General features: G+C 47.4%; 1 protein-coding gene across 3 annotated transcripts in view; it reads right to left on the bottom strand.

Annotated features, from left to right (window-relative positions):
• The window catches only part of LOC146177198 (protein-cysteine N-palmitoyltransferase Rasp-like), a 117,972-nt gene that overhangs the window by 85,107 nt on the left and 11,246 nt on the right, over positions 1 to 21,619 (bottom strand). For 2 of the 3 annotated variants that reach the window (XM_084583112.1, XM_084583111.1), the window contains exons 2-3: positions 18,585 to 18,667; positions 2,608 to 2,690 (exon numbers count right to left, since the gene is read on the bottom strand). In XM_084583112.1, coding sequence (XP_084439238.1) covers positions 2,608 to 2,690; positions 18,585 to 18,612 — 111 coding nt within the window. In that variant the 5' untranslated portion in view covers positions 18,613 to 18,667. Of the gene's footprint in view, positions 1 to 2,607; positions 2,691 to 18,584; positions 18,680 to 21,619 lie in introns of all 3 variants that reach the window. The other variant, XM_084583110.1, reaches the window with a different exon arrangement.

The following is a 21,619-nucleotide window of genomic DNA, read 5'->3' on the forward strand; positions in this document are numbered from 1 at the left end:
ACCAAATCCCTGTTGAGTCGGCTGATATTCCGAAGATAGCCATCACTACACCCTTCGGGCTGTTTGAGTATGTGCGCATTCCATTTGGGCTACGCAACGCAGCTCAAACTTTCCAAAGATTCATTGTTGAAGTGACGCGTGGACGACTCCCGACGGTATTTGCCTACGTCGGCGACATCCTCGTCGCGATTCGTTCTCCACAGGATCACGAGCGTCACCTCGGAGAACTCTTTGAACGCCTCCAAGAATTTGGCTTGGTCGTCAATGCCCAGAAATGTCTGTTCGGCTCTTCTGAGCTCGAGATCTTAGGCCACCAAATCTCGGCGCTGGGAATTCGTCCATTGCCTTCTCACGTCCAGGTTGTTAAGGACGTTCCAGCACCAACTACCCTTCGCAAGCTGCGTCAGTTCCTGGGCCTAGTAAATTTTTCACGGCGCTTTATTCCGCACTGCGCCGAGCTTCTTCACCCCTGAGTGACCTTCTGTGCACCACAAAGTCCTCATCCTCCGTGATTTCCTGGTCTCCCGAAGCTCACGCCGCTTTCGCGGCTGCAAAACAAGCCCTCGCCGATTCAGTCGTCCACATCCACCCTAGGACTTCCGCGCTCACTCGCATCATGGTGGATTCTTCTAGCGTGACCATTGGTGCGGTTCTCCAGCAGCAGATCATCTCCCGAGTGGCACCCACTGGGTTTCTTCTCTCGGAAGATCCAGCCTGCCGAGACTTACTACAGCGCATTTGGCCGTGAGCTGTTTGCCATCTACTCCACCATCCAGCACTATCGGCACTTCTTGGAGGGCCAGCCATTTTACGTTCTCACGGACCATAAGCCTCTAGTGTATGTGTTCCGTGTGAGCTCTTCGAAGTACATCGCCCGTGAACTTCGTCGACTGGCCTACATATCGGAGTTCACAACCGATATTCGATATATCAAAGGCACCGACAACGAGGCAGCTGACGCACTTTTACGCATTACCACCATCGGCGTGTCTTCACCTGCTGTGCACTGGCAATCTCTGGCCCGGGCGCAGCTTTAAGACCCTGAGCTGCAAGCCCTGCGTGCCCACCCCCGAGCCCTCCGTCTGCAGCTCGTGCCTCATCCGTTGGTGCCCGGAACGCTCTGGTACAATATATCTTCGGATCTACCGCAACCGTTCACCCTGGAGGTCGTTCGTCGTGACATTATTCATTCCCTCCATGACATCTGCTAGCATTCGAACCACGCAGCGCCTCGTTATCCAACGGTACACCCTTGCGATCATTAAGACCGACGTTCGCCAGTGGGCCCGCTCGTGCTTTGCTTGCCAGTCCGCCAAAGTGACACGCCATAGCAGGACTCCTCCTCAGTCTTTCCTGCCGCCTGGATCTCGCTTTGAGCATATTCATCTTGACCTGGTTGGACCGCTTCTCCGCTCTCAGGGCTACAAGTATATTCTGACGATGGTTGACCGCTTCACCCGTTGGCCCGAAGCCGTGCCAATTCCGGACATTACTGCGAAAACAGTCGCCAGAGTTTTCGTTTCGGCGTGGGTTTCCCGCTTCGGCTGCCCCGGCATTTTTACCACAGATCGCAGCCGCCAGTTCGAATGTGCCCTCTTCACTTCGCTCACACAGCTAGTCGGCACTAAACACTGCCGCACCACATCATACCATCCCTGCGCCAACAGCATGGTCGAGCGGCTCCATCGCCAGCTGAAGGCTGCCCTCACTGCGCGCTTGGACCGCGAGCACTGGGTCGACCACCTCCCTATGGTGCTCCTAGGCCTACTTGCCCTCCTGCGTTGTGACCTTGGCTGTTCGGCTACCGAAATCATCTTCGGTACATCCCTGCGGCTTCCCGGAGACTTGTTCCTACCTTCGGCTCCCTCGTCCCAGCCCCTACAATACCTTCATCGCCTACAAGACTGTCTTCAGCATCTGCGCCCAGTGCCGCCTCGCTCACCTGCCCATCAAGTTCTGCACCCAGACCTTGCTTCCTCGAAGCATGTCTTTCTCAGGCGAGACGCTGTAAAGGCGCCTCTTACCCCCCCATACGACTGCCCGTACCGCATCCTGAACAGGACGACAAAGTCAGCGACAATCCTGCTGGATGGTCGTGAAGGGGTCGTCTCTCTAGATCGCCTCAAACCCGCGTACCTCGAGACACCTCACCATAAACTCCAATCAGATGTTTCCGGCTTATCTGCAGACCTGCTTGCCGCCATAGCACCCCCATCTCTGCCCCGTCGGCTCGTACATTTCACCGGTCCGTCCAGGTGGGGGGCCCTGTAGCGCCCGCCGACGCTATAAAGCGGAGGCGCTGAGATCAGCGCTACCAGCCCATGTTAGAGGAAAACAAAGATGTACAGCGCGTGCTCGGAGCGCAAGCACGGCACGAGATGTTCAGAAGGAGAAGCCTGCCACGCTGGTCATATCGCTCTGGGGCTCCGCTGTGACTCTAAAATTCGCAACAATATCATAGCAACTCACCGCCTAATGTCACTGTATAGTGAAGTCACTTGAGTTCTTCACATTCTATAATATACCCTTATTTCAGGTGCTCAACCACTGGAAGTGGAAAGCCCTAAATAGCTGCTCTATGATAGCCCTCACTATAGAATTTCTTACCCACTTTCTCGTTTTGCCGAAGTACGGGCTTCTCCCATCGCTGTATCGGAACTGGTAGGGCAATTTCTGTGGGAGGGTGGTGTCTGGAAGTAGAGAACATGATTAGAAAGGGTGTTATTAGAGTTTCTGTGTGTTTACAAATACGAAAAGTCTTAACAAAATGTTTTCTCCTCTATCTAGATTCCTGGACTAGAATACAAGCACACTCGGTTATGAGGTTCATTACGTAATAGGAGAGGACATCTAGTCCTCTACACGCACATTGTGCTCGATGCACTCTGTTCATTTTCTAGCGAAACGCCGTTGATACGAGTTTTACAAAATGATTGTCGAGTATACATGATTATTGAGGGAGCTAGGTAAACGGTTGCGCCTCTGTGTGCTGCGCGAATTTCTTTGTTTTTGCGTTGTTTCCTTTTCCATGTACGGTTTAAGCGGCAGGCGTGCGATGTTTTTGAGAAACTAAGATGGCATAATTAAGTGTTTCTTCCTTCCAGTCGTCCAGTGTTTGCATTCCATACTAAGCAGTGTAATTGAAAAAAAAAACACTGTGAGTAAGAAGGAAACCACGGACATAAACGCTGTCAGCAATTCAACTGAGAATCGCCCCTGAACAATGCTTAGGGGCCCACAGCCGAGCGCTGCTGGTAATGCGCTGTCGGTAATGCGTTTCGCTCGTATTTTTATATCCACGCAAGATTCCCCTGCTGCTTGTGTTGCAGAGAATTAATCGCGCCAAAGCCGAGATGCTTTGCGTAATTGAAGTGGCCTCCATGGTACGCGTTCGCCATTTTTTGCACCTGCAAGAATGATTACTATTGCGCTTTCTAGGGTTTATATATTTATAATAATACTTTGCCCGGCACGCCACCGCATCACACCTCGTCATGCAGAAGCCCTTTTTTCATCTGCTGCTGGTTATCCTGTTATCTGGTAATGCCACTTCGTGCTTCAGTGCTGAAAGCTCGGGCTTTTTTGTGACCCACGACGTGAACGAAGCCGCTTTGGCTGCCAGTAGACAGCTACGTTGACTACGGCCACATTGACCTGCATCCCCTGCTCCCAGTGGTTGACTGGTCCCTCATCTGGCAACCAGGCACATGGGCGGGAACCGATCACCTTTATAAGACGCTGTACTGATGGAATTATTTGGGGTACACCACCGCATCGCACCTCGTCATAGAGACGCCCTTTTTTCATCTGCTGCGCGGGAGTTACATGCACTGTGCCGCGCACTTCCGATCTAGAACCCCAATCTTGCTGGCGGTGTCGTGACCTAAAGACGCCATTGACTGCTGTAAAAGGATGCTATGCATTGCTTTTTTCTGCTGCATCAACGCCCACTTCAATTGTCTTTCGTCGTCTTATCCGGAGATGTTGAACCAAATCCAGGCCCTAACGAAAACAATGCACCACCGTAATTAAAACTCTCTTGCTGAAGCCATTACACGCAGCGAATCCTCCCAGAGCGCTGTACTTCCACAGCTTGCCTTTATCCGGTCCGCACAAACAAACATTAAGGACTCAGTGCTCAGTATTTCAGCGTGCGTAGAAATTTATGGAAAAAATGGCCGAAAATCACCCAAAAATTGAAGCGGCACTCACAACGAACGCCGACTTGATGAAACTTCCTTCAGAGGTTAGAGCAGTGTCAAACAAGTATGATGCAGAAAACCACTTGCGCCGCTGAAACATGTTCCTCGGACTTCAGGATGATCTCTGTGGAAGTTGGGACCAGACTGAGACTCACATTATTTTCTTCTGCCATGAACACTTAGATATAGCAATTGGCTCTCAAGACATCGAACGTGCACATCAACTGGGTCGTTTCCAATAAGGCAAAAATTGCGCAATCATAGTTAAACTTGCTCACTTTCAAGATAAGTCAAGAATTCGTGTTGCAGAACATATACTTAAAGAAACAGCTTTCTCTGTCCTTGAGGATTACTCGGCATAAATCCGGGAAGCTAGAAAAAAGGTTTTCACTTATGGCCAAGAAACCAACGCCTAATTTAAGATTCGCTTCGATAAGCTAGTCATGGACCGAAGGTATTCACCTAAAACACCAAAACTGACTCCGTTGCATAACTACGACCATCATAGCGGATAATGCGGGCACCGTGTGTTCCATCTCTGTCGTAGGTCAAGCCGTCAAACTATTTGCGTCCAATTTCAACTAATCTCAGAATTTCAAAGAATGATTGACAGACCATCCAAAAGATATAAATCCCCGCTTTCACCTAGCCGTACGGGCCTCCCCACCAGGACGGAGGTCAACGCACCGCAGTCGGGATCGAACGTAAATTTCAGACCTGCTGTCAATGGCGAGTCATCCGCTCTGCATATTACAAGCAGAATATATGTCATGCGTAGCATCTAGAAAAACGTAGTTGAATTATAGGGGATATCTTGAGGTCTTTCACATGAGTGTGTGCGTCTGAAAAAGCTACTAAAGTAACTTTACCCCACCTGCTTAAAATCGTTATACTTAAGTCGTTAACGAAGTTTTTTAGGAGTGAGATGAATTCCTGTATTTTCGATGTTGTTTTGGTCAATTATGAATAGGGCCTTTTTTTGCACAATACTCTTCAATGTGCATTTCATAAGGTGCATCGAGTTCACAGCATGCTACATTTTTACAGTTATCGCCAAGGTGTCGAACCGCACTTTTTCGGTTTAGGTTTAGGTTCACGGCATTCCAGTTCGGGTTGTTTTGGGTCAGGTGGCACGTCACGTCCCCGTTCGAATCGGTTCGCCCCTGCCCGAACCTGTTATCATGGCTTCAGAAAAACAAAAGCTGCATGCATTTTTACTTCACTTTTGTTACACTGAGCTTTCTCTTATTTTGAAATATATATTACACGCAAAAATTCATCTATTAGTCCATCTATTGTTTCTGACGTCAAAAGTGACGGACTACAAATGATTGCACGGACCTCAGCAAAATGTTTATAATGAGTGACCGAAAATTAGAGCAGGAGGGGGAAAATAATTAATATTTTCAGTGGCCCATAACCAACTATAGCTCTCACGCGCCAAATGTTAAAAGAAAATATTTCCAGCTACGCTTTTCAGATCCGCAAACAGTGCTGCTATGAGTCTATGCGGGCCAAAAAGACAGCACATCAAACAGACCTTATGAATACCACTACCAATCAATACCTGGCATAACTTAACATGTCACGGGAAATAACACAAGTGGCTAAGGTTACGGCAAAAGAAAGAAAACCTAAAGGGGAAATCGAATTATGGATTCATATTTGTGCAGAGTTAGAATACAACTCAAGCACAGACCGGTAAATGGGCCAGTTGTAAAGCCTACAAGCCAGTTTCCCTGTGAGGCTAAAATTCATGCACAGTGGTGACAGAACATGATACAGGGACAATAATTAGGTGCAGTGCATGCTTATCCATTACAGTCCACGTAGCTTCGGATGCAGTTCACGTCTCACAGACTATTGTGCGAGAAAAGGTTTTGGGTGATTCTGGACGCGGATTTAAGGGCAAGCCCTGCCACCTTGAGGGTGAGGAAAGTATGTGTGGAAATAAGAATTAGCATTGGGAGACCCAGCTGGTTAGGGCGATAGGTTATAGCGAGATGACAATCGGCACGTGGGAATGCTGCGACGAATGGTCAAGGGCTGGGGCAATTACAAGGCGGTGATCCCCTTCATGGATCACTGCCTTGTCGGGGCGGAAGGCTTGCGAAACTCGATGAAGTCGTGAGCTCTGCTGTGTAGAGCCACCCAAGATAGGCAGGTCACGGAAGAGAGTTCTGACAAAATAAGGCCTATGGCCAGTGACAATAGCCTTATTGATAGGGCGCCGGAAGATGAGCCCCCCAGGTAGGAAGGCGTTTCACATGTTAGTGGAGATAACCAAGAGCGATTCCTAGTAGCTTTAGGACGAATGAAGTGGCTGGGCTAAAGCCAAAAGGACGCTCAGTTGTGGGTGTGTCGGGAAGCGACTGGAAAGTCCGATGTTGCAAGGAAATATATCCCATAGCAACATGGAATGTAGGATCTATGACGCAAGGTAAACTGGATATCGTCAAGCGAGAAATGGCCAGATTGGAGATTGATATCTTGGGTATAAGCGAGTTCAAATGGACCGAAATGGGAGAATTTAATTCCGGCGACCATTATGTCTTTTATTGTGGGCACGAATCCAGGAGAAGGAACGGGGTCGCTCTCATAGTAAACAGAAGAATGGGCAAACCATTGTTAGGGTACAACCCCGAAAACTTACCGAATCATTTCACTTCGGATCCAAGGTCACCCTTTCAACATAATAGCTATCCAAGTCTATGCACCAACCACTACTGCTCAAGAAGCTGATGTTGAGAGATTTTATGCTGACCTGCACTGCGTTTTAGACCGCACTTCATCATCAGACGTCCTTTTTCTCATAGGAGACTGGAATGCTAAGGTGGGTAGAGAAGAAATATCCGGAATTACAGGAAAGTTCGGTCTTGGTGAGCGAAATGAAGCTGGGCAGAGGCTAGTAGAGTTTTGTCAAGAAAACAACCTGATCATAGCGAATACTCATTTTCAACACAACAAGAGGCGCCTGTGCACATGGACTTCACCGGACTGTCTATACAGGAATCAGATTGATTATATTCTTTGCCGGCAGAGATGGAAAAGCGCTATACAAGCAGTAAAAGTAAGGCCTGCGGCCGATTGTGGCACCGCTCATCAGCTTCTTGTTGCCAAATTTAAGCTTGGATTGAGAAAAATGCAGAAACCTAGAAGGCCCTTAGGGTATAATCTGGACCAAATTCAATCAGAATATGCTGTGTAAATGAGGAATTGATTTCAAGAATTAGATCTAGAAGACGAGAGCCGAGGAAAAAGAAATGCAAAAAAGCAAACCGGTTATCTGAAGAGGCTTTGCAAATTGCTTAGGAAAGGAGGATGGCAAAGGTTAGGGAGGAAAGAGAAAAATACGAGGTTCTCAATGCGGATTTTCAGAAAATAGCAAAGAGAGATAAGAATGCCTTCCTGAACATTCAGTGTAAAGATTTGAAAACAACATCCAATTAGGAATTCAAGAACTTTGCATAAGACAATCAAAGATATCAAAGGAAGTTTTTGTACTAAGCTGGGCGTGACAAAGGACAATTGATGCAGAGACCTCACTGAAGCCTCAGAGATAAAGAACAGGTGGCAGGAATACACAGAATAACTATACAAGAAGGACCCGGATGTGCAATATGCAAACCCAACATAAGACGGTTTTGATTACTGACCTCGAAACGGGCATCCTGAAGAGTGAAGTTAATTGGGGCTTAGCCAGCCTTGCTAAGAACAAAGTTAGGGGAATGGATGGCATTCCAGCTGAGTTGCTTCGAAACCTGAACCATGACGCTGTTAACGTTCTGTATATATTTTAGCAAATTTGGACAACCCTGCAGTGGCCACAGCATTGGAGGAGGTCAGTTTACATCGCCATTCCAGAGAAAGGCAGTGCCAGATTGTTCCAACTGCCGTACAATCGCGCCTGTTTCGCATGCTAGCAAGGTGATGTTGAAAATCTTCCAAGGTAGGCTGCCGCAGTATGTGGATCGGGAGCTTCCGGACGCGCAAGCTGGATTTCGCAATTGCAGAGGAACTAGAGACCAAATTCCCAACCTTCGCTGGATCATGGAAAAAGCAAGAAAGATCCTGAAAGCCATCTACTTCTGCTTTATTGATTATGCGAAAGCTTTTGACTGCGTAGATCCCAGCAGATTGTGGCGAGCTCTCCAAGAGATGGGAGTTCCAATTCACCTCATTTGTTTCTTCAGGAACCTGTGAGAAGGGCAAGAGGCCAAAGTCCCCACTGGGGATGGTCTCACTGATTGGTTTCCGATTGAGAAAGGAGTGAGGCAACGCTGCATACTGTCGCCTTGCGTGTTTAACCTATATGCAGAGTGCATCATCATGAGAAAGGCCTGTCTGGACGATCCTTCAGCTTAATGAAGATTGGTGGAAAACGTATCAACAACATTAGATATGCGGGTGATACCACTTTAATGGCAGAAAGTGAAGTGGAACTCAAGAGACTTCCGATGCTCGTACAAGAAGTGAATGAGAAGCCGTCGATTAAACTGAACATTAAAAAGACAAAGATCATGGCGTCTTGCCCTATCGAGTCCTGGAGCATCAAGGGACACGAAGTGGAAGCTGTGACAGATTTTCTCTTGGGCTCCAAGATTACCTCGGAAGGAGACTGCAGCCATGAAATTAGGAGATGCCTGCTTTGGGAAAGAGAGCCATGGCTAGCCTTGACCACCTAGTAAAGAGCAGAGACATTACACTGCCAACCAAGATCCGTATAACTCGTGCTATGGTCTTTCCAGATGTGATGTATATATGAGAGAGTTTGACTTTGAAGAAGGCTGACCGCCTAAGAATTGACGCGTTTGAATTGTGGTGTTGGCGGAGACTCTTGAGAGTTCCTTGTACGTCCAGAAGATCTAATCAGCCGATATTGTCGACCATAAACCCAGACAGCTCATTGGAGGATCAAATTCTAAAGTTGATGCTCAGATAATTTGGTCATCTGATGAGAAGAGAGAAGTCGCTGGAGAAAGATCTGATGTTGGAAAGATTGAGGGTTACCGGAGAAAGGATAGGCCGCGAACGCGGTGGTTAGATGGCATCCTCGAGGCGCTGCAGATGAAGTTATGGGATGTTAGAAAGATAGTGAGAGGCCGGGAAGCGTGGCTTGATACGGTCCATAGGGTCACGAAGAGTCGGCCACGACTGAACGACTGAACGGAACTGAACTTTATTTATCTAAATATGTAACTCAACCTATGTATTATCTGCTACTATTTCATTGCCTAAGAATGCTCCCGAATACGCCAACTTTCTTCATAAGCGGCAACATTGCGCAGTGCAGCGGCCACACGTGTTAGGGACGAAACAAATTCCCTACACGAGATATGGGTGCTATGCATGTGGCAATAAATTGTAGATCCGGACCTCGTGCCATCGTCGCTAGTTCCCTTGTTCAGCTCTCTCGGTGCCCTCCTTCAGCCGCTGCAGTAGTTATGTGTACCAACTGTGGCACATCTGGTGGAGCCTTCTGCGGTTACTCTTCCCGACCTGCGTACGCCCACGAAATAAAAACGCGGATCTCACTCAGGTCCATCAGAGCCCAAGCCGTCGGCTCCGCGATGAGTCACCTGAATTCGGGCCTCTTGCACTCCGACGATGACGGCGCAGCCCCGACCGACTATCCCACCAACAATGACCACAGACAGCATGTGCCCGGCACCCATCCTCTACCACACGCCGAGAACACCACCATCTTTCAAGGCAACGTGTACGAAGATACTGAAGACTGGCTGGACACCTTCGAGCGGGACGCCCGCTACAACGATTGGACCAACGACCTTAAGCTTCAAACGTGCTTTTCTGCGCTTAGCGACACCGCTTAGACATGGTTCAAGAACGACGAGAACACCCTGTCCACCTTGGAAACATTTCGCCGAAACCTCCTAGCTACATTCTCCAACACAGACGGCCGGGAGAAAACTGAAGCTGCGCTTCACTCCCGTATCCAGCGGACGTATGTGGAGGACATGACATGACGCACCTATTCAATTGTGCTCACCCCTCTATGGTGGAAGGAAGAAGCTTCAACACCCCATGCGTGGGGTCAAACAGGAGTCTTTCGCTGGTCGTATGCGCAATCCTCCGAGTCCTGTTGCCGAATTCCTAACTGATGCGACCACCATAGACACGACGCTCCTGCACTGAGCCCGGCAAATCGAGATGTGAAGATGCTTGGGCCCACTGTTTCTTTTATGCCGCTAGGGAGCGATTTGACCCTTTTAAATGACCTAATAAGGTCGATCGTCAGGAAGGAATTAGAAGCCCTCCAGGTGCCTTTCAGCGCTCCTTCTTTAGCATCGCTGTCTGAAGTCATCCGAGATGAGGGGCCCCTGAAGCGCAGCAGCAACTCTGAGTTTGTTATAGGCAGGATTAGGCGAGGCCTACATATTCATCGCTCCTCTGCCAGGCACCAGCACCAGTCTACGACGTGAATACCACGGCTCAAGTAGTGATGCAGTCTAGTGTTGCCTCTGTGCCTGCTCGAACAGTGTATCGGCGACCATGGAAATGTGAAGTGTGGCGTGCCCCGAAACGTCGGAATCTCTGCTACCACTGTGGTGGTGAGGCGGGGCATCTTCACAGGGCCTACCCGTACCGCCGAGTGGGTCTGCGCGGTTTCGCGCCCGACGACCCTTGCCCACGGAAGGGCGAACGACCACTCGAAATCGAAGCCCACCTGTCGCCCCGTCAGAGGCCTGTGAAATACGGCTATGACTTTAGATCCCGTCCTCTCCATTACTTTACCAAAAGCTTTTGCCGAGATGCCACCTAACCTTAGCAGCGTTCTCCCAGTCCAGGTCGGGAAAACTAATTTCAGCGGTCTCCGGCGGCAAGGGCGCTGCTGTGAAGAAAACTGAAGATCCCCGCCGCCGATAGGGCAATGCGCTGATTTCTCACAGTGGCAGGGTAGCGGCAGCATCTAACGCGCTACCTCTGATTTGGTTGTGATAATTAACGGAACTGTCGTGATCGCTTAGCTTGATACAGGCGCAGACTAGTCAGTGATGCGACAGGCCCTTGCTTAGGAATTGAATAATGTTTTGACGCCATGTTGGAGTTCTAGCATTCAAGGAATGGAGGTCAGCTCATTAGCCCGACCAGAAGCTGCACAGCTCAAAAATGTATCTGCGGTTTCGTCTACATCGGTGAAATTGTCGTTTTGTGCAAGTTTTCGTGGGATTTGATCCTGGGGTCTACTTTCTGCAAGACATTGTAGAAAATTGCCCCATTATCTGTGCAATTAGCGTCGCCCGTATGACAAACAATACATGGACCGATTTCAATTTGCTCCACTCACTGAGCACTTGGAGGGATTTAATTCCAGTGTACTTCGTGTGTTTCGCCGGGGCGGCAGTCCTTCATTCTGCGACGTGGAGACCTCTAAAGCGCAACTTTTAAAGTAACAAGACGTTTCTTGTTGTTCCATCGCAGTTACGCTCCGAAACCTTGAGTGCTTGTCATTATGAACCTTCCGCCGGTCACTTAGGGGTCAGTCGTACGCTTGCGAAAATTCGGCTGAAGTGTTAGCCCATTTTACTACTATCTGTGCGCAAATTTGTAAAAACATGCCGTGATCACCAACGACGCCGATCTCCTCCCCTGAAACAAGTCTGTTTTTTGCTGCCCAGAACACCACCAAAGAACCTTTTCGAAAAAGTGGCATGGACCTCCTCGGCCCTTTTTCCGAAGTTGTCCACAGGAAAACGGTGGACTGTGGTCCCGACGGATTACTTGACATGGCACGTTGAGAACACGTCATTTGGAGATGGTACTGCTGCTGAATTCGCCGAATTCTTCGTCCACGACATCATCATGCGCCACAACGCCCCTGCAGCTATCTTTACCGACAATGGAGCTGCATTTACTGCCCGCTTCACTCAGCCTCTGCTGAATCTCATGCACAGCAGCCATAGACATACAATGGCTTACCAGCCGCCGACAAATGGCTTGAAGCAATGCCTCAACAGGACCTTGACTGACATGCATTCTATGTATATTAATATCGTGCACAAAACATGGTGCCGAATTCTTCCATACGCAGCATTCGCGTTTAACACAGCGTAGCAAGAAACGATGCGGTTCACTACGTTCGAATTAGTCTACGGTTGCCAGTATCATATATAACAGGCCAAATACAGAGACGTTTTGCGAAAGCAAAGAAGACGACGACGGCAAAAGAATTACGTGGACTAACGAAGGATTAAGAAGAAGTAGTCGGTGACATTGCAAGCGCTGAGTGGTGAACAGAAGACTATGAAGACGATGATAAGGCTAACGTGTATGAACGTGGAGGTCATAAAAGAGCGCGATATGAAGAGGCAAGGAGGTGGAAGCCAGAGAAGCGGAGGCTCCGGGAGGTGAGGGACGCCTCGGCTTGGAATGAGCAACGCCGGCTGATGTACCGGTCTCCTTAAGTTCTACGGCACTGCACCGTAGACTCCCGGCTGTTCTCAAACCGGTTCAGAGGATTGAGCGACTACTCAGCCGCCTGCTACGTCCAGGGGGCACCTCCAAAGCTCGTACCACCGTCCACCTGCATCGCCCAGGAGGTTCACCTCAACGCCGCCACGAACGCCAACATTTCTTTAGCCCACGCTTCAACGGGACGTCGTCCGTTGCGGCAAACAAGACCAGCTCATTGCAAGCCGCACGCCACCATGACGCCGACGCCATTGCCTCGACCCATGAGACGCGTTGCCCGCTTCGAACTTTAAGCGCGAACGCTGTCAATGTAAAAGTGGAACGCTGTTTCTTAGTCTGAAGCATCGTGTTTATCAGTAGTCTTTGTAGGTTGTGTTAGTTTTTGTTAATGTTTTTGTTTGAGTGTTAGCGTCTGTGTATCTGTGTATTAAATGTGCGTCAGTGTGGGTACGGCTGGCGTCTAGTTCATGCTTTCGGCCTGAGTGTTCGCCCGAGATCCGTCGCAGCCAGGTTACCACTCCGCTGGATGCTATGCTACCCCCATGATCGCGCACAAGCGTGTCAACTGGCCTGAAGAAGTATTTACCGCCAGCAGCAGATCGATTCTGACAGCTAAAAGCTTCGACGCCGCCTAGTTACCTACAGCCCAGGCGACTACGTGTAGGTCTGGCCACTTCAGTCCACAGAGAGAGCGGTGTTCAACATTCGCTGGAGAGTTGCTGTAGCAGAAAAAGAACTCGAGGGGAAGCACTTTCAATTCATAAAGGCAGTTGGGGGGGGGGGGGGGGGGTAAATGCTGTTTTTTTATGTCCTGTTCGTCCACGTTTTCTGCCAGTAGCCATTCTTGATGGTTTGGTTTGGTTTTTGGGGTTTAACGTCCCAAAGCAACTCAGGCTAAAGTGAAGAATATTTCCCATTGCGTAACCGGTACACCTCGTCGTGGATGGGCGCGAGCAAATTAAGCCGCGATTTCTCACCTGATTTCTGAAATCGACGCAGGAGCACAAGATTTTAAATTTTCTTCACCAACACTACTGGCGAAGCTTAAGGACCGGTAGACGGTTGCACCATGCCGTCGGTAAGCATTTCTTACAACTGACTTTCATTCTGTTGACGACACGAATATGGGTGTTGGGGTATAGGCTTGGTCTCTGCGTCGGCCACAATGCAGTCTTTCCCTCCTGGGGTGAGCCCACCTTTCGAAAACATTGCAAAGTATCCAGCAAAATCCTGAACGAGCTCTGTGCTCGTGTGAACGAGTACAAATGTTTGCGGGATTAATAAAGTATGTTACTTTTGCGATGACCATTCTTTCGCAATGTGCTGAAACTCGGTCCTGAAGTTCGTAATCAAGATTTCGCATAACCGTCCCGCAAGTGAACAAGACCTCACGCTGCAAACCTCCTGCAGCGTGGGTCCTTTTTTCAAGGAGCAGGCTCATGGTCCTCTACTATTACGTCGCGATTGCATGCTCACCTTGGCAGAATCATAACGGCAGTAGTTGTAATACGCAAAGCATGCATTAATGAACCGTAAGTGTCGAATCTCGCAATGACTTGGTTCGGCGAAAACGTCACAAGGAATTCTTGGAAGTCAGTTATCGCACCGTTAGCTTGTAAGAAGTCTGAGCCAAGTACGGTGTCTCGCGAACACTCGGGAAGAACAGCAAAGTCGCTAACGTAAACCAATCCATTAATTGCAGCTCTCGCAGCGTATTTACCAGGATGGGTAATAAGGTACCCCTAGCTGTGCGAACCTGAAGCTCAGTGCACACAGTTAAAACTTTCTTCACTTTCATTGCTAGACCACTGATCATGACTGAGTAGTCCGCTCTCGTATCAACTAACGCCGTAATGACAAAATCGGCGATAGCAACTGGTATGTACGAAGCTGTGCACCCAATTTCATCGTTACATGGCTCCGTCTGATAGGCGTTATCTCGTAAGAAGGGTGATGGAGGATATTTGGCACTACGCTTGATAGCGGCCTCACCTCCTCAGGCCGCTGTTCCTAGTTTTCGTGATGGCTCGGGGAACGTGGGCTCGTAGAGCGGGCAGTGCAGTTTGTAGAGGGACGGGGACTCGGAGAATGATAGCGGGTAGAGGTAATCACGCGGAACTCGTAGTGTGGAACGGCTGTGAGATTCGCTTCCTCCGAGAGGTACTTCTTGATTTCGCGTGGTCCTTCACCACCACGAGCACATGGCGCACGCGGATGAAAGCCACGCTGTCCGAAGCGGCGGTATGGACAGAACCGCAACACGTGGCCGACCTCATCACAGCAGTAACAAAGGGGCCGGTGGTCAGGGGCACGCCAGATGTCAGGTTTTCGAAATCTTACCTCGGCTAGAAGAGCGCGATGGCGCGGCCTTGGATCAAGCGTAGGGGTGTTCACTCTGGATCTTGGAGAGTCGTATCCATTATACTGCTTGCTTGCATGAGGCACCGTGGCCTTCGCTCTTAGGCAATCGAATCCGTTATGCTGCTGAAGCCCGGACGCGTACGTCGGCGCACTCTCTGGCGGTGGCTGCGTACCAGGCATAGCCGGCAATGGGACGACTTGCTTTACTTCCCCAAGAATGACCTCCGCGACTGTCGGAAGCCTTGACGATGACGTCAGACCCTTCAGCCGAATGTGTCAGCTCTTCTCTGACCACAGACAGGACTAGCTCTCTTTTAAAGCATCACACAATCGCTGAAGCCGTACATGGCGGACACGTCACGGTTATAATACTGAGCCCTGTGTTAAAGCGTCTGTTCCTTCATGGCGGTCTCCGCGAGAAACTTTGATCTTGTTCCAGAGGGATTGAGCACAAGCCCAGCGAATATTTCCTTTTTCAGCTCACGCATTAGGTTGCGCACTTCCTTCTCAGCCACACTTTGATTAGTTGTCGTAAAACGACGTATCATATTCTCGTAATACATTGCGACACTCTCGTTCTGGGGCTGGATAGCGAGATTGCAGAGCGTACTACTCCCGCTCCCTGCGGTCGCTGGCAATTTAGGGCGCCAATACCTGGCGACGAAAGAGGTATCGTGATGTTAGCGTCGTTTCATCGTTCACGAAGCATGTCTGCGCCGAAACTTCGCAAGCAATGTCCACATTATGCAGTTTCCTTTGCTCATCCCAGCCGTTGAAGTCGGTGGAATGTTCAATTGGTCCAGCCAGTTTTCAGCGTCCTCATGAAGCTCAATAAGGAAGAATGGCGTTCGGGAGTGGAGAGCGACGAACTGGTGGGGTGAGCTCTCTCCGGTGGCCACAGTGGTCGTGTTGGTATCTGTGGACGGTGGCCACTAGTGTGTAGGACAAGGACCAGAACTCAGGCGACTTATTTTGAAGGCAGCGGCTTGAACTGCAATGCACCGGGGTCAAATTCGTGTTGACCCTCGGCTGCCCTTGAGGGTTGGAAATGAGCAAGAGGGGAATCGCACCCGGTGGATCCGTAATAAAATGTAACCAAAACAAGGTAGAAGACAGTGCAGGGATCTGTCTGGCACCCCCACTATACTCCACTTCATCCGCGGTTTTCTTTGCTCGAAGAGAGGCGGGTGGCAATAATTGCATATGTTGTCGTTTTTACAACTTTTTATTACAGATATGATATTTGAGGTGTGCTGTGGAGCTTTAGAAATAAGCTAGGAGAGCGCTTTACAAGCAGCGGTAACAGAAAAATAACGAAGTTGCCAGAAAACGTGGGTCAGATCCGCAAAGTAAAGCAGGTAGGAATGGTTCCCCCAACTTATTCAGGTTTGGCTTCAGTATCCAATGGCGGACAAAATTCGGGTTCGGTTCGGTTTCACTTCCGGGTGAAATATGAGGGTCGGTTCCGGATTTAGGTTCAGTTCCGGTTCCTGTTTAAAACTCCGGTTAATGCAAAGAGAGACTAACATTTATATATAGGCTACAAATCTATGCTACAAATCGAACTTGTGACAGGCATCACTCGCATTCTACCACGTCATCACTTATGTACCGTGGGGACCTTCCATCTGATTGTCGTTTTATGATCCTGGTTGAGCAATACTAATATATTGTTGGTTATCTGTAATGCTTCACATAATAACAGCTGATTCTTCTCAGGAAAGGAAGCATGCGTTTTCAGTAATATTTTTTAGTCTTTCGGAAGGACACTGCAACAGTTTGTTTTCACGGATGCCTAATCTAGTTGCCCAATTTATGCATTAGGAAAATGTCAGAGGAACTGTTGTGCCGGTCTAAGGTACAAAGTATTTCGTACCCTTGAAGTCTTGCAGCCACATTGTGGCCAACTTGTCGTTATGCTTATGTACTTTACTCTTTTTTTTTTGTTTGCAAACACTGCAATTCCCCTGAGCTTTGCAGTCGCGTTACTAGTAAAAACGGTTTTCTGTATAGGTTCACTGAAGCATTGCCATATAAATAGCAACCACGAAGTTTGAGGAAACCACAGTACTTTCAATAATGACATCTTTATAAATAGTGAACCAAACTAAAGCTTGCTTTATACTCACTGGAATCGTCTAATCATGAACTTATCGAATCATGTTCCAGTGCAGTCATGTCCCTCTAAACACCCCAAATTAAAGCACTTCTTGTGATGGCACGGGCCAGTTCACAGATACTAAACGTCTGTAATATTATTTCACATATAATCATTATTATGTGCAACTGAATAGAATTAGTTGGAACGTTTATTCATACCGCTTAAAAAAGTCGAATACTTACGACTCGTTTCTTTTATGATAAAGACGCCATGAATATCCCGCGTACGCAGATTTCCATTTCGGCGTGGGAAATGACATCCTGAATGTGTCACGAGAGATTTAAATAATTCAATATATTCCGATTTCTTAGGCCGGTATGAGACTATGAAGAAATGTTTGGAATCTAAAACACACTTTCTGGGAAAGATTAGGCAATAAATAGCCCCCGTGTCTCATAAAGCTGCAGCAGTGATGCTCTAGCTGCTCTAGATGCACAGGCATCTAACACCATTCGCTGCAGAAGGTGGCAATATCACGGAACGTAATATTTTTGCAAAAACCGTACATCTCTCCTCACAACAAAACATCACCGATGTGCGTTGAGGATATTCTGATTGGTCTGATTGGACACCAGGTCATCTATACTTGTGTCGCGATCAACTATTCGATCAGCCAGGGCTTAGCGATCAGGTTAAAACGTCACATGACCTGATCGTCAAGCATCTATTTGTCATTACAAGTGTGCGGCGACACTGGAGTACACGGCGCGGTCAACGTGCTGTGCAACCAGGATGTTGCAAAGCCGTATTGGCAGCACATACTGCATGTGCCATGTCACATTCCCGAGTGACGAAATTTTTGAAGGGTGGCGTTACACCTCGAGAAGAGTTGACATGACCCGGTTGGTAGCAGGTCTGATAGGTAGTAGTTGGAAACTAACGCTGTCAATGACCGATTGGTTGTCTAAGTATGTAATATTTTGAAAAAATTCTCCACTGCAAAGTATGAAGGGAGGTATGTGCTTAGCATCGTTTTGTCTCCAAGATGGTGAAACCTTTTTATTGTAATAAATATATGATCATAATTGGCGCTATACATGTAGTAAAATAGACTAGATTAATTAACGAATGAGCGAATGAGAATAGAAGTCAACACAACGCAGTAGGCTAGCTCGATCAGGTTGCGTGATGTGATTACCCATGCAGGTGATCCGCTGCCTGCTTCACTGACTCTTGCAGATATCGTGCTATCTTTACATCGCGATCATATGAAATTAGTACAAAATGTATTGTTAGAAAATGCCATCACAGCTGGTAATGTAGTCAAGACGTAAGGTTGTGAGTGCTACGCTCGGATCTTGTGTGAAAAAATGCCGTGTTTTGGCTGCCAAAATGTCGCGATGCTCTTTAACACTACTTCCACTTGCTGAATTTTTGCTCGAACCTTTCGGTTGTATGACATGATTAGAAGTATTTCGTAGACTTACTCACTTCACAGGTAGCGTAGACCCACATTGCGTATGTGGAAACGGCAATCCACGCGAACCAGTGAATTGCCCGCCAGGTCAGCCTGGAAGCGATGCTATCGTCAATAAAAATAAATAAAATGCTGACCACCACTGTAATTCAGGGGCTTCAATCCTGCTAAAAAAACTAAGTACCTTTGATTCTGCAGCGTTAAACAAACAACACATTAAAATGTCCTCGTACGCATATATGGATATATGTGCAACACGACAAAGGCTATTTGTACTTCAAAAGCGTGTTGGTGAAAAAAAAACGACGGATGGAATAAAGTTAACAAAAGCGGAAGAAACAAGACCTGGTCGATAGGGAATAGGCGGTGATGATTAGTGGTTTCGTTTGGTTTATAACGTTTAACGTCCAAAGCGACTCACGCTATGAGAAAGTCGTAGTGAACCCCTCCAGCATTGTCGACCATCTAGGTGTCTAACGTGCACTAATATCGCACAGCCCAATAGTGTCTATCTTCTCGCTTCTGTCAAAAAGCTAGCAAGTATTTAAAGTGTGGTATTCAGAATGCACGCTTACGAAAAATTGCTTAAAGAGTCTGAACCAAATTTCATTTCTAGGAAGCATTTCCTTGTCTAAATCCAAAATTTCCAGAAGAAATGAAAGTGCGATTTAAAGAGAAAAAAAAAAAGAAGAAAACGTGAACAGGTGGAGAGCAAGCCTATGAGTGCTAGTCAATGTTTTGTTATCGAGGCTTTTTCTTGACAAATACTGTCGAAACATCGCCAAGTGGTGTGAGGTTCTACAAGGGTTGCAGATGCTTTGGTCAGTAAACAGGCGTTTTCCAGTGCTTGTAACAGTTTAATTTCGCCAAAATACCACTGCACTAAGTGCTAAATCTGAACTAAGGTTTGTGCGGTGCTTTTACTTAAAGCTGTTTTGACAGCTTAACCTAACAATAGCACAGAAAAGTTAACCAAGAGAATTGTAGAAGTCCAACAATCCTAAATTTAAGTTGCATGTGCGTTATCCATCGACCGCAGCCGCACATGATGCTGCCTCTGATATTTGCTTCCTTCTGCACTAGGCGAAGTTTTCGGTGATGGTCTACTCTGACTTCTTGTCGTTCGATCTACGTAGCCTGTCGGCAACATTGAAGTCTCCGTCCTTGGCGTGATCGCGTGTTTATATGGCGTATTTACTGAGATCAAATGAAAAAGCGTTGCGGATGGAACTTTATGAAGACGATGGCATTTAATGCATAGCGCGAGTGTTTTGCAGTTGCATCTTGATGAATCCGCACAGCGCGAGAGTGTTGCAATTTTTCACGAGGCGTGGTCGGCGGTAGCGATAGCATAGCCCTCTTGAGCTTGGGCACGACGATAAAAATGACGATGTTTATTGCACAGTGCGGGATGAAGCAGCATACGGCGCACATATACGTAGCGCCGTATATAGGACGTATGAGGCACTATGTTCAGGAACAACGAGGAATAGCGCAAACCTTTTTCATCAAAGCAGTAGAGAAAACGCTCAGAAATTAGGAAGGAGCGGATTCGAGGCTATTCATATTTCGGAGTAGTAAGGAACCTCAAAGTTCTAAGCGATTCTTTAATTATGTCACCTCTGAACTATAACTGCAGCTAGTCAAAGTTACTGTTTTACTGCCGCTTGCTCATGCTGTGCCCTCCATTTGTCCTCTTCATCAATTTCCACCATGCACAATGAAATAAAACACATCGTTGTCGGAACGCCTTCTTAAGATGTGTTAAATGTGAATAACGGTGTGCCTAAATTGGACTTGGTAAGAAGACAGTGCAAAAAAGACGACCACAGGAGAGGACACGACACAAAAGAACACTACTATAAACTGCTTTTATTTTGTCTGCAAGTCAAATTTATATAAGCAGTCACATTACATGTCAAACTAGGACGGAATCAGCTATCTTTGACTAAGGTAACAGATATCAATAGGTTTATCTCCTCTTCAGTTGTTTCTGTGACTTGCAGGCAAAACTTTGACTCGCAGACAAAATGAAATCAGTTGATAGAAGCGTTCTTCTGTGTAGTGTCCTCTCCGGCGGTTGTCTTTTTTGCGCTGTCTTCTCACCAAGCATGATTAACCAACTAGCGCATCGCCATGTTTTATTGCCTAAATTTATTGGCCCACTCTATTAATTTGTGTGGGTGACCCCAAATATATTGCAGCATAAAAAAATTCAAATTTGAAACTTGAGCTCACCCACTCTCAAAATAGAAACTGCCAACCCTTGATATTGGCATGGCCCACACCAGAGTTTGGGTGGCACACACCTAAAATATGAATCGGAGGGTCCTTAAAAATGAATCGACATCCAAGATTCGGGCGCGTTTCCACGGTACTATGCTCGCTGAAAGTGTGTCAAGTTTTTAAGATATTTAACTATCGCATCACCCAGCAATCTTTATTTCAAGCAAATGCGGTACGTTCAGGCATGGGTAGTCCATATATCGAGCGAAAATGCGCCTCTTAGCTAGACTTCGATTTCATTTAAGCAGCTCATATGATCTTGTCAAGTTTTCTCTACAGGTGTTGTCTCCACTTGTCCACGTCTTTGAATTTACTGGCAGTAAAATTATATACTTGAAAGAAAAATTTAGAACAAATAAAATCACGTTTTACGGCTAACTACATGCAATAGTCCTTCGCAACATTGTCTACTCACGTCTACTTTGTCTACCTAGCTTCGCTTCGATTATGGAACCGCAATATCGCTGCTGTGCGTAGCATTGACATGCGTGACGCGAATAGATTGCCTTTTGTGTGTAGAGCTTTCTCTGCAAGGAAAATTATTGAACGTTTTGCTGCGGGGCACCACAGAGCATTTATAAAATTAAGGTAGGAAGTGACAAAATGTGCAACACCGTTTGAAGTGCAATGCTTGTAGTGAAATGTGCCGTACTTGAGTATGTCTGGCCTATTGCAGAAACATGATCGAATCCTGAGGCCTGCGAGCTTTTTTTTGAGCTTAAGGACGAAGAAGGCGAAAGTTACAACATATGAATACGT

The sequence above is a fragment of the Amblyomma maculatum genome, chromosome 10 (assembly GCF_055883805.1).
Source record: "Amblyomma maculatum isolate TAMU_Amacu chromosome 10, ASM5588380v1, whole genome shotgun sequence".
Taxonomy (NCBI): Eukaryota; Metazoa; Arthropoda; class Arachnida; order Ixodida; family Ixodidae; genus Amblyomma; species Amblyomma maculatum.